The sequence below is a fragment of the Syngnathus typhle genome, linkage group LG1, assembly GCF_033458585.1.
Source record: "Syngnathus typhle isolate RoL2023-S1 ecotype Sweden linkage group LG1, RoL_Styp_1.0, whole genome shotgun sequence".
Classification (NCBI taxonomy): domain Eukaryota; kingdom Metazoa; phylum Chordata; class Actinopteri; order Syngnathiformes; family Syngnathidae; genus Syngnathus; species Syngnathus typhle.
This window is the reverse complement of record NC_083738.1, coordinates 15,580,597-15,604,166: the sequence shown is the minus strand read 5'-3', so window position 1 is coordinate 15,604,166 and position 23,570 is coordinate 15,580,597. Positions and strand designations below refer to the sequence as shown.

Sequence of the window (23,570 nt, the reverse complement as noted above, 5' to 3'; positions counted from 1 at the left end):
TTTAGACTGCCATTAATAAGAATTAAGTGACCGCCAGCAAATATGAATTCAGTTGGGTGTTCCCCACCTACCGCTCAAAAGACTGCCGGGATAACCTCCAGCATACCCTCAATCATTGTGCGGATAAGCGTTTCGGATGGATGGATGGATGGATGGATGGATGGATGGATGGATGGATGGATGGATGGATGGATGGATGGATGGATGGATGGATGGATGGATGGACGGACGGACGGACGGATGGACGGAAGGACGGATGGACGGAAGGACGGAAGGACGGACGGACATTACAGCATTTTTAACATGCATTTCTCCCCATGTATTACTCTTTTTTGACAAGCATCTCTCCCCATGTACTACTAACTAGGTTCAAAGAACAAGTTTACAATTGATATGAGTGTAGACCCCACCCGAACTGGTCGCGAGCCAGTTGCAGGGCACAAACAACTATTTGCACTCAAAACTCCTCCGGGCAATTTGGAGTGGTCAGTCGGCAAACTGCGTGTTTTTGGAACGTAGGTGTGGGAGGAAACCGGAGCACCCGGAGGAAACCCACGCTGGCACAGGGAGAACATGCAAACTCCACACAGGAAGACCGGAGCCGGAATCGAACTCTTCACCTCTGAACTGTGAGGCGGACGTCCGATACCAGTGATCACCGTATCACCCTGTTAAAATACATGTAAATGATAAATACTGCACGAAGGAATAGTAGATGTGGAAATATGTCACTTCATTTCGGAGAGTCACTTATCTCTCTTATTTCGAAACGACAGACCCTTACCGGAAGTGTTTGTGGCTCTCAGCACTGCGTGCAGACGGGCTGAAGGAGGCAAGCAAAGCACTGGCTGTGATGTCGCTGGATGATGGCTGCCTTCGGAATCCTCAGCTATGAACACCGGCCGTTAAAGCGGCCCCGGCTCGGGCCTCCGGACGTTTATCCACAAGATCCGAAGCAGAAGGAGGTCAGAAAAATGTCTGCCCTTTGTGTTTAATTGGACACGGGACTTTTTTAGTGGAAGCGGCTGTGTTCTAGCTGCGAGGCTAAGGTTAGCTAGTGGCGGCTAGCCCACTCCAAAAACGACTCGGGCCTGGGCAATAACAATGAACAACACCGCAGGAGACTTGTCACTTCTCGAGCTTGCGCGTCGGCTCCAACAACGAGCTTGTTGAAACACCAGACTTTTACTATCTTAGCACCAAAGCGATGCATTTTATAAATGGAAATGACCTCATTGTTTGGCGAATGAAATACGTTGCATTTACGGAAGGGGGGTTAAAAGTTAAACATCGGCGTGTTAGTTGGCTAACTATGCGCAGTTAAGCGTATTTTAACTCATTTACTTTGAACGTCTGCTCGGCGGAGGCATGGGACTTGGGTAATTGCTCCTGATCTATTCTTAACCTCAGGTTATCCGTTGATCGAATGACAAACGGATTGGATCTTAATCTGAAGGCATTGATGCAACGTGTTCATTATAAAGAGCTATACATTTCACTGTTTTGTTTTTAATCTAAAGGCGTTCGTCCATCCATCTGTTGTCCATACGCTTTTCCTTATCAGGGTCTCAAGTGAGCAGGAGCCTAGCTGACGCAGGGTACACCCTCGACTGGTCACTAGTCGGTCTTCAATTCCTCCCGACTCTTTTGAAACAGCAAGGATATTTTACACATCGACTTTCTCTGCCAGAGACTTGGAAGCTAGGCTAGCTGAAATTCCAGAGCGATAAAGCCACAGTATCCCAAGAAGCCAAACGCTAGAGGCATCCATCCGTACATCAATTTTCTTTCCCACTTATCTTCATCAGGATCCCAAGTGAGCTGACCTGCTACTTCAGAGCCTAGAATATTGACTAGCAGCTTTTAGTTAGTTAAGTAACTGTGCTACGTCAGCACAAACACTGTTGAAAATAAACTCCCCGTACCACCACCACCACCACGTTGAAATTAACAGGAAGGCAAGAAAGTGCCTGGTACACACACACACACACGCACATGCAGAATTTCATCACCAATCCACCAAAATACACTTGTCAAATATGCGGTGTGGCGCATGACAAGGCCAAACACAAATAGGGTCACACAAATAGCTGCACACAGTTATAACATTTTCAAAAGCTAACACTGTACTTTGGGTTGGCTTTTGGCTTTGATATTAGCTAGTGCTTTGGCTACTATTTCAAAGACGCTTTTTCACTTTGAAAGTTCATGCAACTTAGGTGCCATGTCATTGGGTTGGTGGTTAACGTAATTAACTGTGGGAGATGTGCAGAACGTCTCGTTCTAAAGATTCTGGCCGAAAGGTACTTGGTAGTTGCCTAGGAACTTCGGACTAGGGCTGCAGCTGTCAAGTAGTTGTTGTGAAATGCGCTGTAAAAATAGTTATAAGTTGTTTTAGAATCGGGTTTCTACCGATGATCCCATTGATTAATTGTATAAAAAAAAAAAATTGCAATGTTAATCGCAATTTTGCACATGTGATCCTCATGTTTGACTGCTGTATCTGTGACTTTGAGTGTGAATGGCTTTAAAAGGCAGGGCCTGGCCTGTCGATTGTTAATTGCAATATTGCACATGTGAGATGTTATCCTTGACAACTTGGGGTCGCAATCCTCATGTTTGAGTGCAGTATCTGTGACTTTGCGTGTGAATGGCTTTAAAAGGCAGGGCCTAGCCTGGTGAGTGACGTGAGAGTCAGCGAAAGACTGTACATTCGCTCTGCTTGTTCAGTTACTTAGCATTACTTGTGGCCATTGGCAGCTCGTGTATGAATGTGCTGATAACATGTTTGTTTATCTTTTGCTTTGTTCAAGTAAGCCATTTAATGAGCACCAGACGGCTGCGTCTGTCGTTGACTACTTTGTGGAGGCTTTACGATATGTTCTAACTAGCAATGGTAGGTGATATTAAATTAGCTTTTGATGCATTCCTTGTGTTGGCGATCATAAAAGTGTTTGTGGTATTTCGTCATCTTGGTTCAGTGTGCAATCATGCCAAACTCCGGACATATTTTTTCTTTTACCGACTTTTTCTTCCTGACTCACGGCCATTGCTCCAACCTTTTTCTACACTGATTGGGGGCATGCACCTGCAGTAACATTAGTCCTTGTGGAAATATTATTCATGCAAAGCTTCGAAACAGAGATGTTGACCCCAGCTTTATCTTTTCATAATCCAATTATTTGAGTTGTTTGATTAATTGAAGCCCCACTGCAGGCAATTACAACTAAATCTCAATTTTACTTGCTTCGGGCCTACGTGACTTTCTGTCTAATGCGGTTTGGTCATGGACCCCAATTGTTTTGTCAATTACATTTTCTAGTCCTATTTGAAATGGATGCTATAAGAACCGTACGAAGCTAAATGACTCGCGCAGATACCTTAGCGCTAGTGATTCAATGAATTTCTGTGACCAATTTAAAGGCGTTAGATAATAGGAAGTTGGGCTGTTTGATATTTATGACACTACTTTGTTACAGTTTTAGGGATAGCGTGGATTGTTTTTGATTCGGAAAGGGGGAAGTTCACAGAAGCACCTCATCTACATAGTAACTCACAAATCAAAGAGCATGACACAGTAGTAGAATAAGTGGCTGTTTTTTTTCTCGCTTCTATCCAATTCACAGAGCATCACATAGCATAAAAACGTACTCAATCCGCCTGATATTGTCTATCATCTGCGTATTGCTTCTCTTTTCATAAAATGTCAACAGACTTCGATGTGTGGTGAGCATTCACAGTGGCGGACGACTTCGGCTGCCCGACAACATGTCTGGCCTAAATTAACATAACAAAGGACCCCTTCATCTCTCTAAAAACATGCCTTTCTAAAAAAGCAAGACTTTCTATACAACGCGCTTTCAGCATTAACGACTCCCAAATTCTGGACCCTAAAGTCAGCGTAAAATTGAGATTTAGGTGTATTTAACAATAAAAAGGACAGACTGCTTTCTTGACCATCCATCCATCCATCCATTATCTGTACCGCTTGTCCCCACTGGGGTCGCGGATGTCCTGGAGCCTATCCCAGCAGTCATCGGGCAGTAGGCGGGGGACACCCTGAACTGTTTGCCAGCCAATCGTAGGGCACACAGAGACGAACAACCATGCGCACTCGCACTCACACCGAGGGACAATTTGGAGTGCTCAATCAGCCTACCAAGCATGTTTTTGGGATGTGGGAGGAAACCGGAGTGCCCAGAGAAAACCCACACGGGCCCAGGGAGAATATGCAAACTCCACACAGGGAGGGGCGGAGGTGGAATCAAACGTGCACCCTCCTAACTGTGAGGCGGTCGTGCTAACCAGTGTCTCACCGAGCCGCCCCTTTCTTGACCATATTGTCCCAAAAACAAATGGATATACGTACATGCATTTTGAAAACTGTTACCTTGAACAGAATATGCAGAAATATTTCACTTTATTTTCGGAAATGTCACAAGATGGATGTGCACTGTTCAGGCATTACAGTCTAAATACACATTTACTATTTGTATGCATGACAAGACAAAGTAAATATGTTTTCTCCCACTAGGATGAGCTGACTGCATTGAATGTGAAACAAGGATTCAACAACCAGCCAGCTGTGTCTGGTGATGAACATGGGAGTGCCAAAAATGTCAACTTCAACCCCTCCAAGGTGACTTTTGTTTTTAAACTACCGTGCCTCTCCCCACATTTAATTACCGTTCCCGCTTTACAGATCAGTTCCAACTTCAGCAGCATCATCGCTGAGAAGCTACGCTACAACACTTTTCCCGACACGGGCAAGCGTAAGCCGCAGGTCAACCAGAAGGATAATTTCTGGCTGGTCACAGCCAGGTCACAGAGCTCCGTCAATAACTGGTTCACGGATTTAGCGGGCACTAAGCCACTCACACAACTGGCCAAAAAGGTAGGAAGACCTCAAATTGAGGTCGCTGGAATTCTCATTAAGGCATTGATTAATATTGATTTAGTAGACAGTATCATCACAATGAATTGACCTCCATGCTTCATCTGTAGCCTCTGGTGCTCTGTAAATTCTCCACAAGTGTTACTGTTATAAGTTCCTGGGTTGAAATGGAGGCTTCTATATGTATTTTATTGAATCTCGGGGCTCACGCACCCAGTGATTAATTGGGGCACTGCGTCTGTGAGTTAATGTGAGTTCGAGGAGCCATCAACAGTATGACGTATATTCGTTTTTTTTTTTGTTTTTGTTTTTTTCTTGTTGCCATTTTTTTTTTCATGAACTCATTTTCACAGGTGCCAATTTTTAGTAAGAAGGAGGAGGTTTTCGGGTATTTGGCAAAATACTTGGTCCCTGTCATGCGCTCAGCGTGGATGATCAAGATGACATGCGCTTATCATGCAGCTATCACAGAGACGAAAGTCAAGAAGAGGCACGTGATTGATCCTTGTATTGGTAAGAAACGCGTGTCTGCTCTCACCATTTTGGCTTCACGCAATGCAAGAGTTTCTTTGACATTCAAATACGCCTTTATAGAATGGACCCAGATTATCACAAAGTACTTGTGGGAGCAACTCCAAAAGGTGGCCGACTTCTACCGACAGTACCCAAGTCAAGGCTGCAGCTCGCCGCTCCCAGCCACACCCACTGACGTGGAGATGGCCACCAAGCAATGGGAGTACAACGAGAAACTGGCCATGTTCATGTTTCAGGTCAGTGCGGTTGATTGAAATGGTATTACCAGTGGCTAGAAATTCTGTTTTTCTATTTGGATGAACTCTTCTGCAAAGGGCTGAATGAATGGTTTATGAAACTATAATTTATCACCTTCCCAACTAATAAGACCATGCTATACCAGCATTTCACTTTCATGAATTTCTTTTTAAGGGCCACGTGGAGGACTATTATATTAGTTACAATAATTGCCTCACATTTCTGAGGTTTTCCTTTCAAATCACGACTCTGGCCTTTCCGTGTGCTCTTACATTGTTAGAGCAAGAGCTTTTAATGTTTTGGTTGTGGTATGTATTTTTTTGTCATATTTGCAATTGCCTCAATACATAGTCAATGTTGTCCAGAAGCTTGATTTTATAAGAGCAAAATAGTAAATTGAAATCGCAATGCATATCAGAAAAAAAATTCAATTCAGTCCTTTACTAAAATTGTTCAGCCCTACCCCTCACCTCAACAGATACAATATGTCGTCAGTGTCACATATTGCATATTGTATTTTCCCATATTGCATGTTGTAGTTACATGGGACAACAGATTTCGATTTTTTTTTTCCCCCTTGAATGTGATCAATCGGTTGATCGGCTGATCACAGGAGGACACAAAAAAATGGTTACAATCGATAAGTTTTCAATAAATTGACTGATATGTTCAGGACGGAATGCTGGACAGGCATGAGTTCCTGACGTGGGTGCTGGAGTGTTTCGAGAAGGTTCGACCCGGTGAGGATGAGCTCCTGAGACTCCTCTTGCCACTTTTACTACAGGTAGACCGTTCTCACCTACCACTGGCAGCCCAATTTCACTCCCTGTATCTTTTATCTTCTGTCCTGCTGGACCACACGCGCACACACACTCACACGTGTCTAAGTATGTGATGATAGGCTTTCAAGATTTTCTCATAGCAGCTGCTTACCTTCATCCATGTGAAAGCCTTTCATTATGTTTCTTTTAAATCTCATGTCACAGGTCAGTGTATAGATAGTACGTGTGTGTAATGCCTCTGCATTTCTTCCCTTCCTACAGTACTCGGGGGAATTCGTTCAGTCGGCCTACTTGTCACGCAGGCTGGCTTACTTCTGCACGCGACGCCTCAACCTATTGCTAAGCGACGGCAGTCTGGGCCCTGGCGCAGGCAGTGGGCACCCGACACACGGCATTTTGACGCCACAGGGAAATGCCCTTCCCCCGACACCGACTACCCAGCCAGCTGGAGGGAACCAGCCCCAGACGCCCTTCACAGACTTCTATATCTGCCCCCAGCACCGGCCTTTGGTGTTTGGCCTCAGCTGCATGTTGCAGGTACAATGACGCTCAAGTGCCATCAAGGAGTTGATGGTTTCACTTTTGTTTTGATGTGTGCTTGCGTGCGTGCGTGGCGTGCGGTGTGCGCGCGCGATTAACGTCATAGTTTGCGGCGCAGAGGTCATACATTTAAATGTCTTATGTTCAAGAGAATGGTCATATTAATTGGATGGAGAAAATAATTCCAAAGAGCAGCTCGCTCCGGAATAAGTAAAGTCATATTTTGTTGGAGAAAACCCTAATAGAAGGTTTTGGCGATACAAGAATAGTCATAACTTCACAAGGAAACAAAAGTTCTTTGTGTATACTTTGAGACTAACTGTAAATTTGCACAAAAAATATGCACATGTAAAAAGCAGTTAAACACTACATTTTAACTACATTTATGAAGAAAATAGTCCTCCTCATACAATATAATGTAAACAAGTCCTCATAAGACAGAAAAAGACAAGTCCGTTAAACGCGAATGACACCTTTGAATGGGAAAGTCAATTTTGTGAATGTCCAAAAGGTATAATCTTTTCAAAGAAACAAAAGAACTAGAACCAAGTCCCTAATTTGTGCTATGATGATGAGTTCAACTGTGTTTTGCCATCATTCATGTGATATTTGTTCTCAGTACTACATCACTCACTAACTGTTGTGCTGTTGTCTTTCAGAGCATAGTGTTGTGTTGCCCTAGTGCACTGGTATGGCATTACTCTCTCACAGACAGCAGAAACAAGACTGGCTCCCCTCTGGACCTCCTGCCCATTGCCCCCTCCAGCTTACCAATGCCGGGGGGAAACACTGCCTTCACACAGCAGGTACGTTCTTCTGCTGGAGAAAAATATATTATAACTTCTAAATGTTCATTCGTCACCATCCACACCGCAGGTCCGTGTAAAGCTAAGAGAGATTGAGGAGCAAGTTAAGGAGCGAGGCCAGGCGGTGGAGTTTCGCTGGTCGTTTGACAAATGCCAGGAGACCACGGCAGGTCGGGAAAAGTACCCCCTCGTCTGCCTCTGACAAATGTTCACAGCATGAGGATTATGTTGGAGAGCACTGGACCGTTGTTTGACAATGTTCTTCATTCCGTGGTCAGGGTTCACCATCGGGAGGGTGCTGCACACCCTGGAGGTTTTGGACAATCACAGCTTTGAAAAGTCCGACTTTAACAACTCGCTGGATTCGTTGTACAACCGAATATTTGGCTCAGGCCAGAGCAAGGATGGCCATGAGGTACTATTACAGATGTCTTAACATTAATAAAAGAAAGACAAATCACATAGCGCAACATCGTTGACTATAGTGCTGACAAAGTGCGCTCCTGTGCAGATGTCGCCGGACGACGACGCGGTGGTGACCCTGCTTTGTGAATGGGCCGTTTGCTGTAAGCGGTCAGGTAGACACAGAGCTATGGTGGTGGCCAAGCTGCTTGAGAAACGACAGGCTGAAATAGAAGCGGAGGTGAGTACCCCGCCTTCTCCCCGTCCTCTTTGCAGGATTGACCCGTTTGCTACCACTGTCTTATTCGCTACGTAAAATGTTGCGGACTTAAAAACAGCTTTGCAAACTTGTTTACATTGTGTATATATATATGGTTCAACATCTATCGTATTTTTTTGTATACTTTATTTTTTCTATATACTTCATAGTTTTATTTTGCGCTGTTGTGTTGTACTTGTGGTTGACAGGCACCCAGAACACGGTGCAGCTTAACTTTTCCTCTTAATCAGATGAGATATGGAGAGAAGTGATAATTCCAGTTTCCATCAGAGAAGACTAGTATACATAGCAATTGTGAAACTTGCACTCAAAGGCTTCTATTCTGCTCATGTACGAGTCAGCGATGCGGTGAGTCTGAGGTGGTGGATGAGAAGGGCTCGGTGTCGTCGGGTTCCCTTTCCGCCGCCACGCTTCCAGTCTTTCAGGATGTTCTGCTTCAGTTCCTGGATACTCAAGCCCCCACACTCAGTGAGTCTCTGCCTCTTATTATATCACCCAGAGTACATATATTAAAGAGGATTTGAAACAAGCATGAGACTTGTATTAAATTATTCATAACCAATTTTTGTCCTTTCTTTAGCGGAACCCGGCAACGAGAATGAGCGAGTAGAGTTCTCCAACCTAGTGCTGCTCTTCTGCGAGCTCATCCGCCACGACGTCTTCTCGCACAACATCTACATGTGCACACTCATCTCCCGTGGCGACCTATCCTCCGATGGCCACTTACCACGCCCTCGCTCTCCAAGTGACGAGCCCTCAGATGAGTCTGATCGCAAGGAGCAGGACGCGGGCGGCAGCATTAAGATGGAGGACACCGCCCTGTCGGAGTCGATGGAAATCGACCACAACTCGAGTGCCAATTTTGACGAGGTATGCCGGTTATGAATAATATCAAGGGAAAGGCTGGGAAGCCTATTTGAATTTGACAGCACTTTTTTTTTTCTGCTTGAGTAGCTCTAAGCACAAGACTGCCACACGGCTGCAGTTGAGCTAGTTTACAAAAGTCACTGTTGCCAAATTAGTAATGCAGTAAGTTTCTCAACTCCTCGAGCACCTTTATTTTTTTAAAAGGTGGTTAGTCTATCGTGCTGACAACTGCCCAAGATGTGCCAATGTATACAGTGATCCCTCTCTACTTCGCGCTTCACCTTTTGCGAAGGCGCTAATTTGCAGGTTTATGAGTGACGGGACAACGGCATTTAAATACACGCTGATAGCATGGTGCGTTGCGTGCCTCTGAGCATTGTGCGTCACTGCGGACAAGCGCACGAAGCGCGGCAGCCAGCCTGTCATGAACGAGGCAGAACAACCATGTGCAACACTGACTGTTACTTAGGGAATGCGAAAAAAGGGAAAGGGAGGCTGGGATGCCAGCAGAGCAGGTAGGTGCATGAGGCGACTGATGGGCCAGTCAGTGAGCTCGCGTTGTGCATCTTGGTGGCATCATTACACAGCGGATCAGGCAAACGGGAATCATGTGGTAGGTGTGCGTGTGTCAAAGCAGACAAGAAGCCAGGCATACCGCTACACAGCGGATCAGGCATACAGGAATCAGGTGGCAGGCGTGCGAGTATCAAAGCAGACGAAACGGCGAGGACTTGGTGGCAAACAGCATCTATATAAATGCCCTAATCAGCAGGGGACACGGGACGGGTAGTGTCGATCAGCGGCGATTGGCACGCACAGTTCCGAATTGGCGACGCCCGCCCCCCGAGGTCTAGTGCGGAGGCCGTATCAGCTGGCCAGCAGGGCGAGAGCAAAGACGTGACACAGCCGCGCACAAAGGAAAAATGCACTGCCGTGCAGAAAATAAGACATGTTTGTTATCAGATGAAGTAAAGCAGGAGGAGGACAAAAGAGCAAATCTTGCTCTGGATAATTTTGGCTTATTCTTTTTTATCAGTAATGGGAAACAGTAATTTCTTTAATTTTTTTTACAAAAAAAATCCCAGATCAAAGGATATCTTGTGTGTCACATTTCACCACAATTCACCTTGCAGATGTTCTCTCCTCCGATGCACTGCGAGTCCAAGGGCAGCCCCTCCCCGGAGAAATCAGCACCTGAGCATGATGGCAAAAACACCTGTAAGGACAAGTGCATGGACCCTGCCTTCCCCCAGCTATACGACCAGCCCCGACACATTCAGTACGCCACCCACTTTCCCATTCCTCAGGTGAGGAAACAAATGTCTCAGATTGCAATTAGAACAAGATTCCTGTTTAGTTGGAATTAGATCAGAAAAAAAGTGATTTAATTTGCTTTCTGTTGTGCCGCGACTCCGGTTATCCGGGCCATCTCTTCACCGGTGGTTTTTTTGCTGCCTTCTCACGCGTCACCAAACCTGCCTCATCACAGGAGGAGAATGCCAGCCACGAGTGCAACCAGCGGCTCGTGGTCCTCTACGGCGTGGGCAAACTGCGGGACGAGGCCCGACACACCATCAAGAAGATAACCAAAGATATCTTGAAGGTGCTCAACCGCAAAAGCACTGCAGAAACAGGTATTTTGCTCTCTAGTTCAGTGATGAGTCATTTGTTTTTCACTATATTTTGCACTTTTTAGTCCTTAGTCCGGGTGTTGATGCCTGCAGTCAAACTCGTCCTCATGATCTGTGAATGCAATTGCATCACTACGTTTTACATTACATCCAATTAGTATACCATATCCATCTTAGATTTGAATATTTTTTTAGTCTTGATAAAGCATGAATATATTTTGAATATTCATAACAAGATATTCTTGGCATGACTTGAAAAATAAGTGCATGTTACGTTTGGAATCTATTATTGGGTTTAGCTGAATTTTACCCTGTCAGACATCGATTGTTTCATCACCTTTTGTTTTGTACAGGGGGTGAGGAGGGACAAAAACGAAAAAGGAGTAAACCAGAGGCCTTTCCCACCGCAGAAGATATATTTTCCAAGTTCCAGCACCTCTCCCACTTTGACCAGCACCAGGTCACCTCGCAGGTTAGGTTTCTTCTACTAATATTCACAATGTTTCTTTTCTGTGACAAATTCAGTGTGAACTAAAGAGGTTTCACTTTTGTCTGAGTCAAAGATGGATATCACCAACTGTGACCACTGTTATGTGTGTGTTTTACCCCTATCCCTGGTGCAGGTGTCCCGAAATGTGCTGGAACAGATCACCAGCTTTGCCTTAGGAATGTCTTATCACTTGCCTCTCGTGCAGCACATTCAGTTCATCTTCGACCTCATGGAGTACTCCCTCAACATAAGTGGCCTCATCGACTTTGCTATTCAAGTAACTGCACTTGTCAAATTTTTAAGTGGTCGCTGTCGTGGCTTCGTCAACGAACGGTTTGTTTTTGTAGCTTCTGAATGAGCTGAGCCTGGTGGAAGCCGAGCTGCTGCTCAAATCGTCCAGCCTGGTGGGCAGCTACACCACCAGCCTGTGTCTTTGCATTGTCGCCGTTCTGAGGAGGTACCACTCCTGCCTCATTCTCAACCCCGAGCAGACGGCACAGGTTTTTGACGGGTACGTCGCTCATGAACTTTTGACCATCATCAGCAAATAAGCAACAGGCAGAACAATTAAATGCTTTTCCACTAGTCGTCAGATGGTACAAGTAACCTGTGTCAGAGTAATAGCTTTGAGTTAACTAAACAGAGCCAAATTTCACACTAACATTTTTTAAGCATTTGGTTTAGGATTTTATTATTGCAGAGATTTGTCACTGAAAATACTTAAAAAGTAAGGTTAAATAGTTTTCTTGATGCCTTAGCAATGTCTTACACAAGTGCTGAATTGGGATGACGACGACTAAAATATGAATCCAAAAACCATGCTGAACTGACATTGTTTCTTTTTGTCAAATGGTGCCCTAGGCTACGCATTGTGGTGAAGTCTGGTGTGAACCCAGCAGACTGTTGTTCCGCCGAGCGCTGCATCTTGGCCTATTTGTATGATCTCTACACCTCCTGCAGTCACCTCAAGAACAAATTTGGCGAGATCTTCAGGTACTGATTTAGTTTACAATTCATGAGAAAAATCTATTGATATGCTTATGAAGTACATAAAAGTGTGTAAAATATTAAGATTTAAAATAAACACTCGTGCATTTTCTTCCTTTTTAGTGAGTTCTGCTCAAAGGTGAAGAATTCCATCTATTGCAACATCGACCCCTCGGACTCCAACATGCTGTGGGACCCCGTGTTCATGATGGAGGCCATCGCCAACCCTTCGGCGCACAACTTCAACCACTCCATGGTGGGCAAGATACTCAACGACAGTCCGGCCAATCGCTACAGCTTTGTGTGCAATGTGCTCATGGACGTGTGTGTGGACCACCGGGACCCCGAGAGGTACTACATGTATATTGAAATACGGGGATACATAACTCAACTTATAACTTGTCCCACAGTGGTTGAGATAAGAGTGATGTTTCTCTTCCAAGGGTGAACGATATTGGGATCCTGTGTGCCGAGCTGACGGCATATTGTCGCTCTCTGAGTGCCGAGTGGCTCGGCATCCTCAAGGCGCTCTGCTGCTCCTCTAACAACGGCAACTGCGGCTTCAACGACTTGCTGTGCAACGTCGACGTACGTTTGTGTTTACCTAACTAAATGCTGTTTCTAACTTAGTCTCCAACTCAAAACACAATTGGTTCCCTTTTAACGGTTGAATTGCAAGGGTTCAGTTCTAAGTTGTATAGTTTTGAATGTGACATTGAAAGGTCCGCTGTAAATTGTCAGTAAGAAAGAATGTGAGAGTGATTCCTTGTTTTTCCTTTATGTTCCCTGCAATTGGCTGACGACCAGTCCAGGGTGTTCCTCACCTGTCTCTCAAAGTCAGCGGGGATAAGTGCCTGCACACGTGTGACCCTAACACACGAGCTCTAGAAAATGGATGAGTTCCACTGTGTCCAAAATTGAGCTCCTCTTTTGATTTCTTAAGTTCATATTCCCTTGACTTGCTCTTACCTAATTGTGACTCTTAACAGGCTTCTTTTTTTTTTTGGCTCTTATGTCCCTCAGGTTAGCGATTTGTCTTTCCACGATTCCCTGGCAACCTTTGTGGCCATTCTCATCGCAAGACAGTGTCTTCTTCTGGAGGACCTGGTACGCTGTGTGGCCATTCCATCACTCCTCAATGCAGGTAAGAATCTATAGTGCCCCAGGAGTTTTATTTTAAAGTCTAAGAACAGGAAACCTGGTTTCATTAAAGGACAGTAAACCGCTGTTCAAAATGACTCATTGGCCCCAAAATGAGCACGTTCACGAAAACGCTCACCAAGCTCAGTTCAGTTCACATTCATCCAAAATATGAACGGGTTCATGAACTTTTGTTTATTGAATGCGTTGAGGTACAACACTGCCTGTTAAATATGGCCTTGAGCTCCACTTTCCGCATACGCGTAGTGGTTGAGTTGCGCATGCAAAATCGGCATCATGATTAAAATTTGGTTTAATTAAGCAAACCTACTACACACGCTAAGTGTTCCCACTTTGTACTCATGTTACCTTTTTTCCCCCACAGACAATCTAAGAGGGACATATTTTTGAATTCAGATAGATTTTGCAGTACTTCTTTGTGTCGTGTTTTGAACAACCTCATCCTTTTAGCATGCAGTGAGCAAGACTCGGAGCCTGGAGCAAGGCTCACCTGCAGAATCTTATTGCACCTTTTCAAGACGCCGCAGCGCAACCCTGTGCCCCAGGATGGCATTAAGTCAGGTAATAAAAATAGATTATATACTTATGTTTGTTCTGTTTCAAAAAGAGGGGAAAAAAAATAAGATTTTGCAACAACTTGCAGATAAGTCTTCTGTGGGTATCCGGTCATCATGTGACCGCCATCTCCTGGCGGCGTCGCAGAACAGCATAGTTGTGGGAGCTGTTTTTGCTGTTCTCAAAGCTGTCTTCATGTTAGGTAAGGAAGCGTTTGCGTGGTAGGTTACCAGAACAGCGGCCACAAGTTGACATTTAACACCAGTCTTGTTGTCGTTGCAGGTGATGCTGAGTTAAGGGGCTCTGGACTGTCTCACTCGGCTGGCCTTGATGACCTGTCAGAGGGCCGAAATGTCTCCATTGAAACAGCTAGCTTGGACGTGTATGCAAAGTATGTTCTGAAGACCATCTGCCAGCAGGTGAGCGTATCAGGCCGAACCCAAAAACGTTTTTTTTCCCCCTTCATTAAGTAATTTAACAATTGTGGAGGAAGTGAAGCAAAATCCAAACCTAAGCGATAAACAATTGTATAGAATATTACTTGCAAAATGTGACACAAGGAACTTACACTGTCATTGTTCTGTACTGCCCTCTTGTTTTTCCTCTCTACAGGAGTGGGTAGGGGAGCGCTGTCTGAAGTCTCTGTCTGAGGACAGTAGTGCCCTTCAGGATCCGGTGCTGGTCAACATTCAGGCCCAACGGCTTCTGCAGCTCATTTGCTACCCTCACCGGCAGTTGGACAGTGATGACGGTGACAACCCGCAGAGGCAGCGCATCAAACGAATCTTACAGGTTGACCATCTTTTTTTGCTTGTGCTAGAAGGTTACTTTCTGATGTTCTTTTATTAATTTTTGAGTGAACATGCATTTTATTTTATAAATAGGTGCAATTTGAAGTCGGCCCTCTTCTGGCGGTGCCATGTCTTAATCTCCACAAATTAACAGAATGAAAAATGAAATAAACTCTGTTCTTATAGAATATGGACCAGTGGACAATGAGACAGTCATCTCTGGAACTTCAGCTGATGATCAAACAGAGCACAAACAATGCAAGTCACTGGACCATTACAAGCTAGTAGCATCCATGACCACCATTTAAAACACATTGTTGTAATTTCCCTCTTGCAGGAGCTCTATTCTCTATTAGAGAACATAGCCAAGGCCACAATCGAGGTGTTTCAAAAATCAGCTGAGATGAACTCCAATAACCCCTCAGGTAACGGCGCAGTGCTCCAAAGTGGCTCTGCGTCCAACAGCAGCAGCACCACCAGCAAGATAAAACCTATTCTAAGGTGAGCGTATTGAAAAGTCTGGGCCATAAGGCCTTAAAATAAAGAAATTTGAATTTTTTTTTTCTCTCAGAGATGACATTATTTTGTGCCGTGTGTTGCAGTTCGTCAGAACGGTCAGGTGTGTGGCTGGTGGCTCCGTTGATAGCCAAGCTTCCCACTTCAGTTCAGGGACATGTTCTGAAAGCAGCCGGAGAGGAGCTGGAGAAAGGACAGCACCTTGGTTCGTCCTCACGGAAGGAGAGGGATCGCCAGAAGCAGAAAAGGTAACTGACAATTATTTTTCATCACTGGATCCCTTTATGATGCTTGTCAATCCCCCCCCCCCCCACCTCCATTTCTCAGTATGTCCCTGCTAAGCCAGCAGCCATTCCTGTCTTTGGTGTTGACCTGCCTGAAGGGTCAGGATGAACAGCGGGAAGGTCTTCTCACCTCCCTCTACAGCCAAGTTCAGCAGATTGTCACTAACTGGAGAGAGGACCAATATCAGGACGACTGCAAGGCGAAGCAAATGATGCACGAGGCCCTGAAACTGCGGCTCAATCTTGTAAGGAAACTTTAAAATAAAATTAAAAATCTGGAATAAAAATCAAATTGGGCGTCTTTATAGATACATAATTTCATGTTTAATTAATTGATTCAATGTTTAAAATGTCTACGTATATAGCATACTGGATTTGCACTTTGTAGCTTGATTTATTTTTCATCAAATGACTGTCAGTAAAAACAAATCCATCTGTCTGTGGAAAAAATAAGGCTAGAGGAGAGTCAGTTGTTGCTGCCATTTCATAAATCGTACATGAACGTTAACTGTACATTTGCCCGCCACTAAACAAGGTGGGCGGCATGTTTGACACGGTCCAACGCAGCACCCAGCAGACCACTGAGTGGGCCGTCCTCCTACTCGACATCATCAGCAGCGGAACGGTTGACATGCAGTCTAATAAGTGAGCCAAGCCACTTTTTCACCACTGTCAGTCATGTGCGGATACGTAACATGGTCTCAAAGTTTCTAATTCTGTCCAACAGTGAGCTCTTCACAACCGTGCTAGACATGCTGAGCGTACTGATTAATGGCACGTTGGCTGCAGACATGTCCAGCATCTCTCAGGGCAGCATGGAGGAGAATAAGAGGGCCTACATGAATCTAGTCAAGAAGCTCAGGGTAAGAACAACACTTTCAAATTCCTTGTTTGGCATGCTCAAACTTGGCAAATAAAGATTGATTTGATTTGAATTTGAATTCTTTCTCGCTCTAGCTGGAACGATAGTCACATTTTAGTTCCTGGAGTAATTTGTATTACTATTAGTATTTGTACAGCATATTTATGATCTCTCCAGGAACCCCCGAAGTGGTGTCTGCGATGCTAGTCTAGAATATTACATTATTAAATTTAAATTAAATTTAGAATATTTTTGTTAAACAGTAAAGCACTAAAATTCCTGAAACTTAAGGCGGAAACATCTGTCGCGACCGCTGATGATACTTGTAGGGTTATCTTGCTAGGAACAGAAAAATGAAACCGTTTTAAATTGGAAGCCAATAGCCATACAAATTCCACTTCACCTACTAGTCAGTGTAACCATAACAATGACTGCATCAAAGGTGGCATTATATATTTCTGAGGCTACACTTTTCTGACTTTTCTGAATATTCAAATTTGGATTTACAGAATTTTTAGTTGGCCTCGAATGGCAGAAAAGTGCCAAAAGTCATATAAGTATAAAAGTAGTACAACAAATAATGCCAAATTTAAGTCACAAGTTATATTTTAATTAAAAAAAAAACATTATTTCTTCTCGTTTTACATTTTTTCCAGCATGTCCAAAATTATCTTAATTCATATCACATCTTATTGTGTAGTTGATTAAAATGTTGATCACGCTACTAGTTAAGAGGATCCTTTAAAATGTTTTACTCAAAATCATAAGCAATGAACCAGTTTCTTGTGTGATTTAACATAAAGAATCACTTTAAAATTGGTCACTGGTTTAACAGCTTTAGCTTGTGCCATTTGGCATGAAAACGGTTAACTAAAATTGTAAACGAATTTATGAATTGAACAACCTCTATGGTACATGCACAAAAATATATCAATAGGTCGATGCCTGGTGTGATATATTGAGCTTGTTGTGCATTGTGTAGTTTTTTTATTCCTGTAAGCGCTGCAATATTTGCCATGTCTGCAAAAGCTCAGTTTCAGTTGTTGAATGTTCAAAGGTGTCTTCACCACTCAAGATTAATATATTTCTACAAATATTCATGTGTCTGCAGAAGGAGCTCGGGGATCGGCAGTCGGAGAGCTTGGAGAAGGTTCGCCAGCTGCTGCCACTACCTAAGCAAACACGTGATGTCATCACGTGTGAACCTCAGGGTTCACTGATCGACACCAAGGGGAACAAGATAGCTGGTTTTGAGAAAGAGGTAAGCTGTTGTAGAGTGACAGGTATCAATCACCAAGCTGTTGTTTTAAATCAGGGTAGAGCAAACTATGACCAACTGGCTACATAGTATACAGCCCACAGAGTGTTTGTTACCAAGAGTCCTGTAATATCTGTAGCATTAATTTAGCTTTTTTTTTCATGAAAAAAAGCATCTCACTAAGTCATTTGTTGATCAAGTTATTGTAAGTAATGAAAAAAAAAAAATCTTCAGGTTTACATATACATGTGGATTTTTTCAATTCAGTAATCCATTGACAGTTTTGAATATAGTTATATTATTCTACATACGTTATTTTAAATATGATCAAATACTTATTTTGCCATTATTGAACTGATTATAAATAATTCATCTGCAAATTTGAGTGAATTATTTCAATCTTAACAAACTATTTTACATACACAATTCCACCTAACAACCCCAATGCTGACTAAATGTATCATTTCCATCAGGGGCTTCAAGTGTCGACCAAGCAGAAGATCTCCCCTTGGGACGTCTTTGAGGGCCTCAAACACTCAGCCCCTCTTTCATGGGGCTGGTTTGGTACGGTGCGCATGGACCGCAAGGTGACCAAATTTGAGGAGCAGCAACGCTTCCTACTCTACCATACGCACTTGAAGCCCAAACCGCGCAGCTACTACCTGGAGCCGCTCCCACTGCCGCCCGAAGAAGAGGAGCCGCTGACACCCATCTCGCAGGAGCCCGAGAAGAAGATGCTGGAGGCCGTGAAGCCGGAGAAGAGCGTGCCCTCCGTGCCCTCTGATTCCAACAAGAAAAAGTCAAACAAGAAAAAAAAGACTCCGTCGGCAAAGACGGAGGTTTGGAAATCTTCTTGTGCTTTGTTTCAATAGTGTCAGAAAATAAGTTATACTAGGTATTTTATTTGACTACTGATCTTGTTCACTCTTACTTTCTAAAGGATTACGTGAACCGTACGCCTGGTGTGAGCTACGGAACAAACATGCCACCAGAGCTCATGCAGAATCCTTACAGCAGGTTGCCCTATGGCCAGCAGAGCATGGGCATGTACACACAGAACCAGCCTTTACCTCCTGGTCAGTACTTAATACCAGCATATTTAAAAGAGACATATTACGGCTCACTTTTTAAAACTGTTCCTAGATGTCTTCAAAAAAGTCTCTGGCATTCTTCTACTAAAAAATCTCAAAGGTGAATTATAAATAAGAAAAAGACTTGAAAATTATGGCACACCTAATATCCTCTCATTGGTTCCAATCTCTCAAATATATTCATTTATTCTCAGCGAAAAGCGCTATTACAGCAGCGGAACAATCGAGAGTCCTCTTCATCACTCACCACCTAAAATGGAAGAAAAATAAGTTCTTAACTAATATTCAGTAACTTCCTGTTGTGTCATTGCGCTCAAAGTTCTTTCAGAGTCTCCGCTTATGCATGATCTGTCTGTCATGCTGACTTGGTAGTCTTTCCTGGCGCCTCTCTGAATGCTGCTCCTTGCTGTGCAGTACGCATACATTTTGACCAGGCACGGCACTAAGCGCTGCTAACAGGAGAAGTAAACAAAAATGTCATTCAGCATGATTTTTTTTTTAATGTATGTTAAGTAATGTACGATATCAGGCCCGTGTATCACGATACATGTGACGCGCAGCGTATTTTGACCTCCGTATTGTGATACGCATTGTATCGTGATGTTGTTGGCAATACCCAGCCCCAGTGATAAATATGCTCTATTCTCAATCACTTCAATATGGCATAAGACTTTTATGAAGACACTTGGGAATAGCTTTAATATGTGGAGGAATGCCATCATGTGTCTACGTCACCCTTGCTCCATCATCCTGTTTCACACTCTCAAGTGGGTTCTCCTCCCGCAGGGGGGCCTGGTTTAGATCCTCCTTACAGACCTGCTCGCAACCCCCAAATGAACAAAATGATGACCACGCGGCCCAGCTACCCGGGCATGATGCCCACAATGCAGGGCAACATGCCAGGAATGATGGGTATGGAGAAACCTTACCAAATGGTCTACAAGCCTCAGCCTAACATGCAGCAGAACCAGATGCTGCGTCACCAGCTGCAGGTCAGACTGGTGAGTCAGGCTCCACTGACAGGTCAAACTGCTCCTCACCAGGTAGAGTTCATGCAATGCTTTAGTTAAGATCAAGTAGAAGTAGCAAAGACTCCTAGTTGCTCTCCAGTGGTCTTTATACACTGGCGAAGAGATCAATGATAATCAACCGCGTCTGTCCTAGTGCAGAACTGCTTGACAAGAATAGATAGTATATACAGTGTGTGTGATTGGTCTAAGTCATTAAAATGCAATTGAAAAAGTCTACATGGCTTTTTCACTGCAGAATAAAATCACCACTCCGGTGTTTGAGGACTTCAATTGTAAACCTCAAGGATAATTTCTTTTAATTATACACTGACGCTGTATTTGTTGTTTCAGAATCACAGCATGATTGGGCAACAGATCAGACAAATGGCACCCAACCAACCTTACTCTTCAATGCAGCCATCTCAAGTAAGTTGACTTCCTATATCTTATCTATATCTTCTAATTGTGTTAGCCAGCTACGACTGTAAAACACACAAATGAATTGCATACACCATTGCGTTACCAAAACTAGTGGCTGGCCCTCTAATAAATGCTGTGGCCCAGTTAAGTTCCATCCACTTAAAACAAATTAAATCCCCCCTCAAGTAAACGCCTCATTTATTTATTTTTTTCTTCCCATCTGTAAATGCTATCATTCATGTGCGGCGTTAACTCCTCAGCACATTTGAACTCCGTTGCTAACCAGAATAGCAGAACCAAAGCATGTGAGCAGCCTTTTAAAATAAGTCTTATGTCAAACTTTGTGCATCGCAGAGGAGGTAAGTTGGGCCTGGTTTGTTAAGGGAATGTTTTTGCCAGAAGGGGTGGTGGTGTTTTGTTTTTTGCTTTTTTTGCAAATAAATTGTAATGCTGTAAAATGAGTTTCAACGTTAATAAGATGTCTCGGGATAATCATTTCTGGGATATTTATGCATTAAATAAACTATTAATATAGCCAATTGCTCATATATTTTGCTATTTGCAGCAGGGCCTGTATTTTCTAAAGGTGGGGGGATCTAAGATTTGATATGACTACAAAAATCTATTTGTCAAGATATAAGCCTCCCTCTTTCAGTAGTTGAATGAATATACACCCTTGGCAACTACTTTCAGAACTATAGTACTGTACTGTATTTTAGAAAATGTTCCACACTGGTCACGGTCACATTTACCGTCTCATCCACCGTCTCTTGTTGTTTATCCAGAACTTATCTCAGGGCTACACGTCATACGGCTCACACATGGGGATGCAACCACACCCGTCCCAAGGTGGTGCCATAGTTCCCTCCTCTTTCGGGAACCAGAACTTCCAGGGCGCCCACCCAGGAGCCAACCCAGCCGTGGTGGATCCTCTAAGGCAAATGCAGCAAAGGCCCAGTGGTTACGTTCACCAGCAGGCACCGGGATACGCACACAACATGCAGAACGCACAGAGGTCAGTTTGTCGTGCGGTTTATTATGTGGACTACCATGATGACTATGCTTTATTTGATCAATGTGCCGCCAAGCAGGTTTGCCCACCAGCCTATCCAACAGAATCCCATCATGCACGGTCTCAGTCACATGGGAGGCCAGGGTGGCCCTCCGGGCATGAGGCCCAATCAGATTCTGACAGAACAGCAGCAGCAGCAGCAACAACAGCAGCAGCAGCAGCAGCAACAACAGCAGCAACAGCAACAGGCAGCAGCACAACAACAACAACAACAACAACAGCAGCAGCAGCAGCAGCAGTACCTCAGACAGCAAGCACTCAGAGTATGTAGCTCACAATAACTTTTACACACAAGGTTCTGGGGATTATTAAAAAGTCTTAAAATCTCCAAAAAGGTCTTAAACGGCATTAAGATGTTTTCGATCAGTCTTTCAAAAGTCCTAACGAAATATTCACGTGAGAGCAGATGCACATTAAGTAATTTTGATGAAGTAAGTCAACTTTGGACAACATTGAGACCATTGTGAAGTTGGTCTCAAAATTTTCAAATGGAATTTAAAAGTCTTGACTTTAGCTTGACGTAAGTAGTAGGAACCCGATTCACAATACTTTGAGTTGGATTGGGAAAAAAAACCAAAGCCTTTTTTTTTTTTTTATTCTTGTCATTATGTCAAGTTCAACTACAGATATATTATGGAGAAATGCAGAAAACTGTTAAGAATAGGCTGACTTGAGTGAATGCCACATATCTTTCTAAAAAAAGAAAAAAAAATGTAAACACAATAGAGCAGAAGTAATAAGAACGTGTGTAAATACGTCCAAACAGCAGCAGCAGGCTCAACAAGTTCATCAACAACAACAGCAGCAGCAGCAGCAGCAACAACAACAGCAACAAGTCCAGTCCCAGCAGGTCCCTCCTCAACAGCAAGTCCCTCCTCAACAGCAGGTTCCTCAGCAGCAGCAGCAACAGCAACAACAGCAGCAACAACAACAACAGCAGCAGCAGGTGTCAGGCGTGCCTCCACCAGGGCAGCAACAGAACCAGGGTCTGGGCATGCAACCACTGCCTCCACAGCAACCCATGGTACGACCCAGCACAGTAAGACTCGACACAGTGTGTATGTGTTTGTGTGTGGGTTGGTGTTTAATAGAGTACCTTAAAAACAAATACGCATGTAACATTTAAAAGTACTTGCAAGCCCAAGTATCACAATTTAGAAAAAAAAAAAAAAAAACTTTTAATAAAATTACATATGTGATTTTTTTCAAAAGACAGTTTGATACATATCTCGACATGGGATACCGTACAATTTAAGGACTTTACATTTTGAAATGCAGCGATTGGATTTGGTTAGTCAAAACTGTATTTCAATCCAATCTGTTTTTACTACACTCTGTGTTTGCTTGTTTGTGTGGTTTTATTTATCTGTAGTCTATCCTATTGAAGAAACACATTCAAAGTTTTACAAGATATTGGAATTTAAAGCTGTACCCGGTGCTCTTACACAACAGTATCATATCATGCATATTCATGTTTTAGTTCCCGCGTCAGGGCATGCAGCAGACACAGCAACAGCAACAGACAGCTGCTCTGGTCAGACAACTGCAACAACAACTCTCAAGTGAGTTCCAGTCCCTTTCGCTTGTTGCCTCATCTTCTCAAGCTTATTCTGTATAACTTTCTTCTTCTTTTTTTCTTCTATTAATAGATACACAGCCAGGACAGAGCACCAATTCATATTACTGACCATGAAAGCGCATAGCTGTGAATGGTTTATGTAGAGGCACAAATCTGGTGGGAGGTCCGAGGGTAATGGCAGAAAAGTGTCTTTACATCACTTTTGTCACTGTCGGAATATGGAGACCAAGATACAAATGGAAAAGGCCATGTTAAAAAAAAATAAAAAAAAAAAAAAAACTGAAAGGACAACAACAGCATTTTTCCTGTATTTTATTTTTCTTTGTACATTTTCAGTTTTCTGTATTTCTCATTAAATCAAGTCAAGTTTTTGTCTTGTAATGTCTTGTTTGCTACCTGTATTCTGTATTTAAGTTAAAAGATATGTGAAATGGAAAATTTTGATAAAATCAAAAGCAAAAAAAAAGACTTCCCTGAAATTGTGTTTGTAGTTTTTTTTTTTTTTTTTAAATTCGTTTAGA

The 23,570-nt window shown here is 43.4% G+C and overlaps 1 protein-coding gene across 6 annotated transcripts; it reads left to right on the top strand.

Annotated features, from left to right (window-relative positions):
- Positions 1–804: 804 nt before the first annotated feature.
- med12 (mediator complex subunit 12) lies at positions 805–23,420 on the top strand. 6 transcript variants are annotated; one of them, XM_061276759.1, is made up of 42 exons: positions 805–965; positions 4,535–4,639; positions 4,703–4,894; positions 5,248–5,407; positions 5,489–5,664; positions 6,339–6,449; positions 6,709–6,984; positions 7,647–7,793; positions 7,864–7,963; positions 8,072–8,208; positions 8,305–8,436; positions 8,817–8,943; positions 9,056–9,345; positions 10,476–10,649; positions 10,832–10,976; positions 11,327–11,445; positions 11,597–11,740; positions 11,811–11,974; positions 12,325–12,456; positions 12,574–12,801; positions 12,894–13,038; positions 13,474–13,594; positions 14,062–14,172; positions 14,255–14,368; positions 14,449–14,585; positions 14,779–14,958; positions 15,144–15,215; positions 15,295–15,458; positions 15,560–15,721; positions 15,801–16,002; positions 16,293–16,402; positions 16,485–16,620; positions 17,731–17,880; positions 18,351–18,716; positions 18,818–18,953; positions 19,770–20,011; positions 20,330–20,404; positions 21,184–21,413; positions 21,490–21,733; positions 22,237–22,509; positions 22,951–23,032; positions 23,120–23,420. In XM_061276759.1, exons 1-42 carry the CDS (start codon positions 864–866, stop codon positions 23,155–23,157), a joined length of 6,651 nt encoding a protein of 2,216 aa, XP_061132743.1. In that variant the 5' UTR covers positions 805–863; the 3' UTR covers positions 23,158–23,420. The 6 variants fall into 6 exon arrangements, with proteins under 6 accessions (XP_061132743.1, XP_061132763.1, XP_061132752.1 ...); XM_061276779.1 differs by having other exon boundaries at positions 19,755–19,969; positions 22,237–22,494; XM_061276768.1 differs by having other exon boundaries at positions 19,755–19,969.
- The last annotated feature ends 150 nt before the right edge of the window (positions 23,421–23,570 follow it).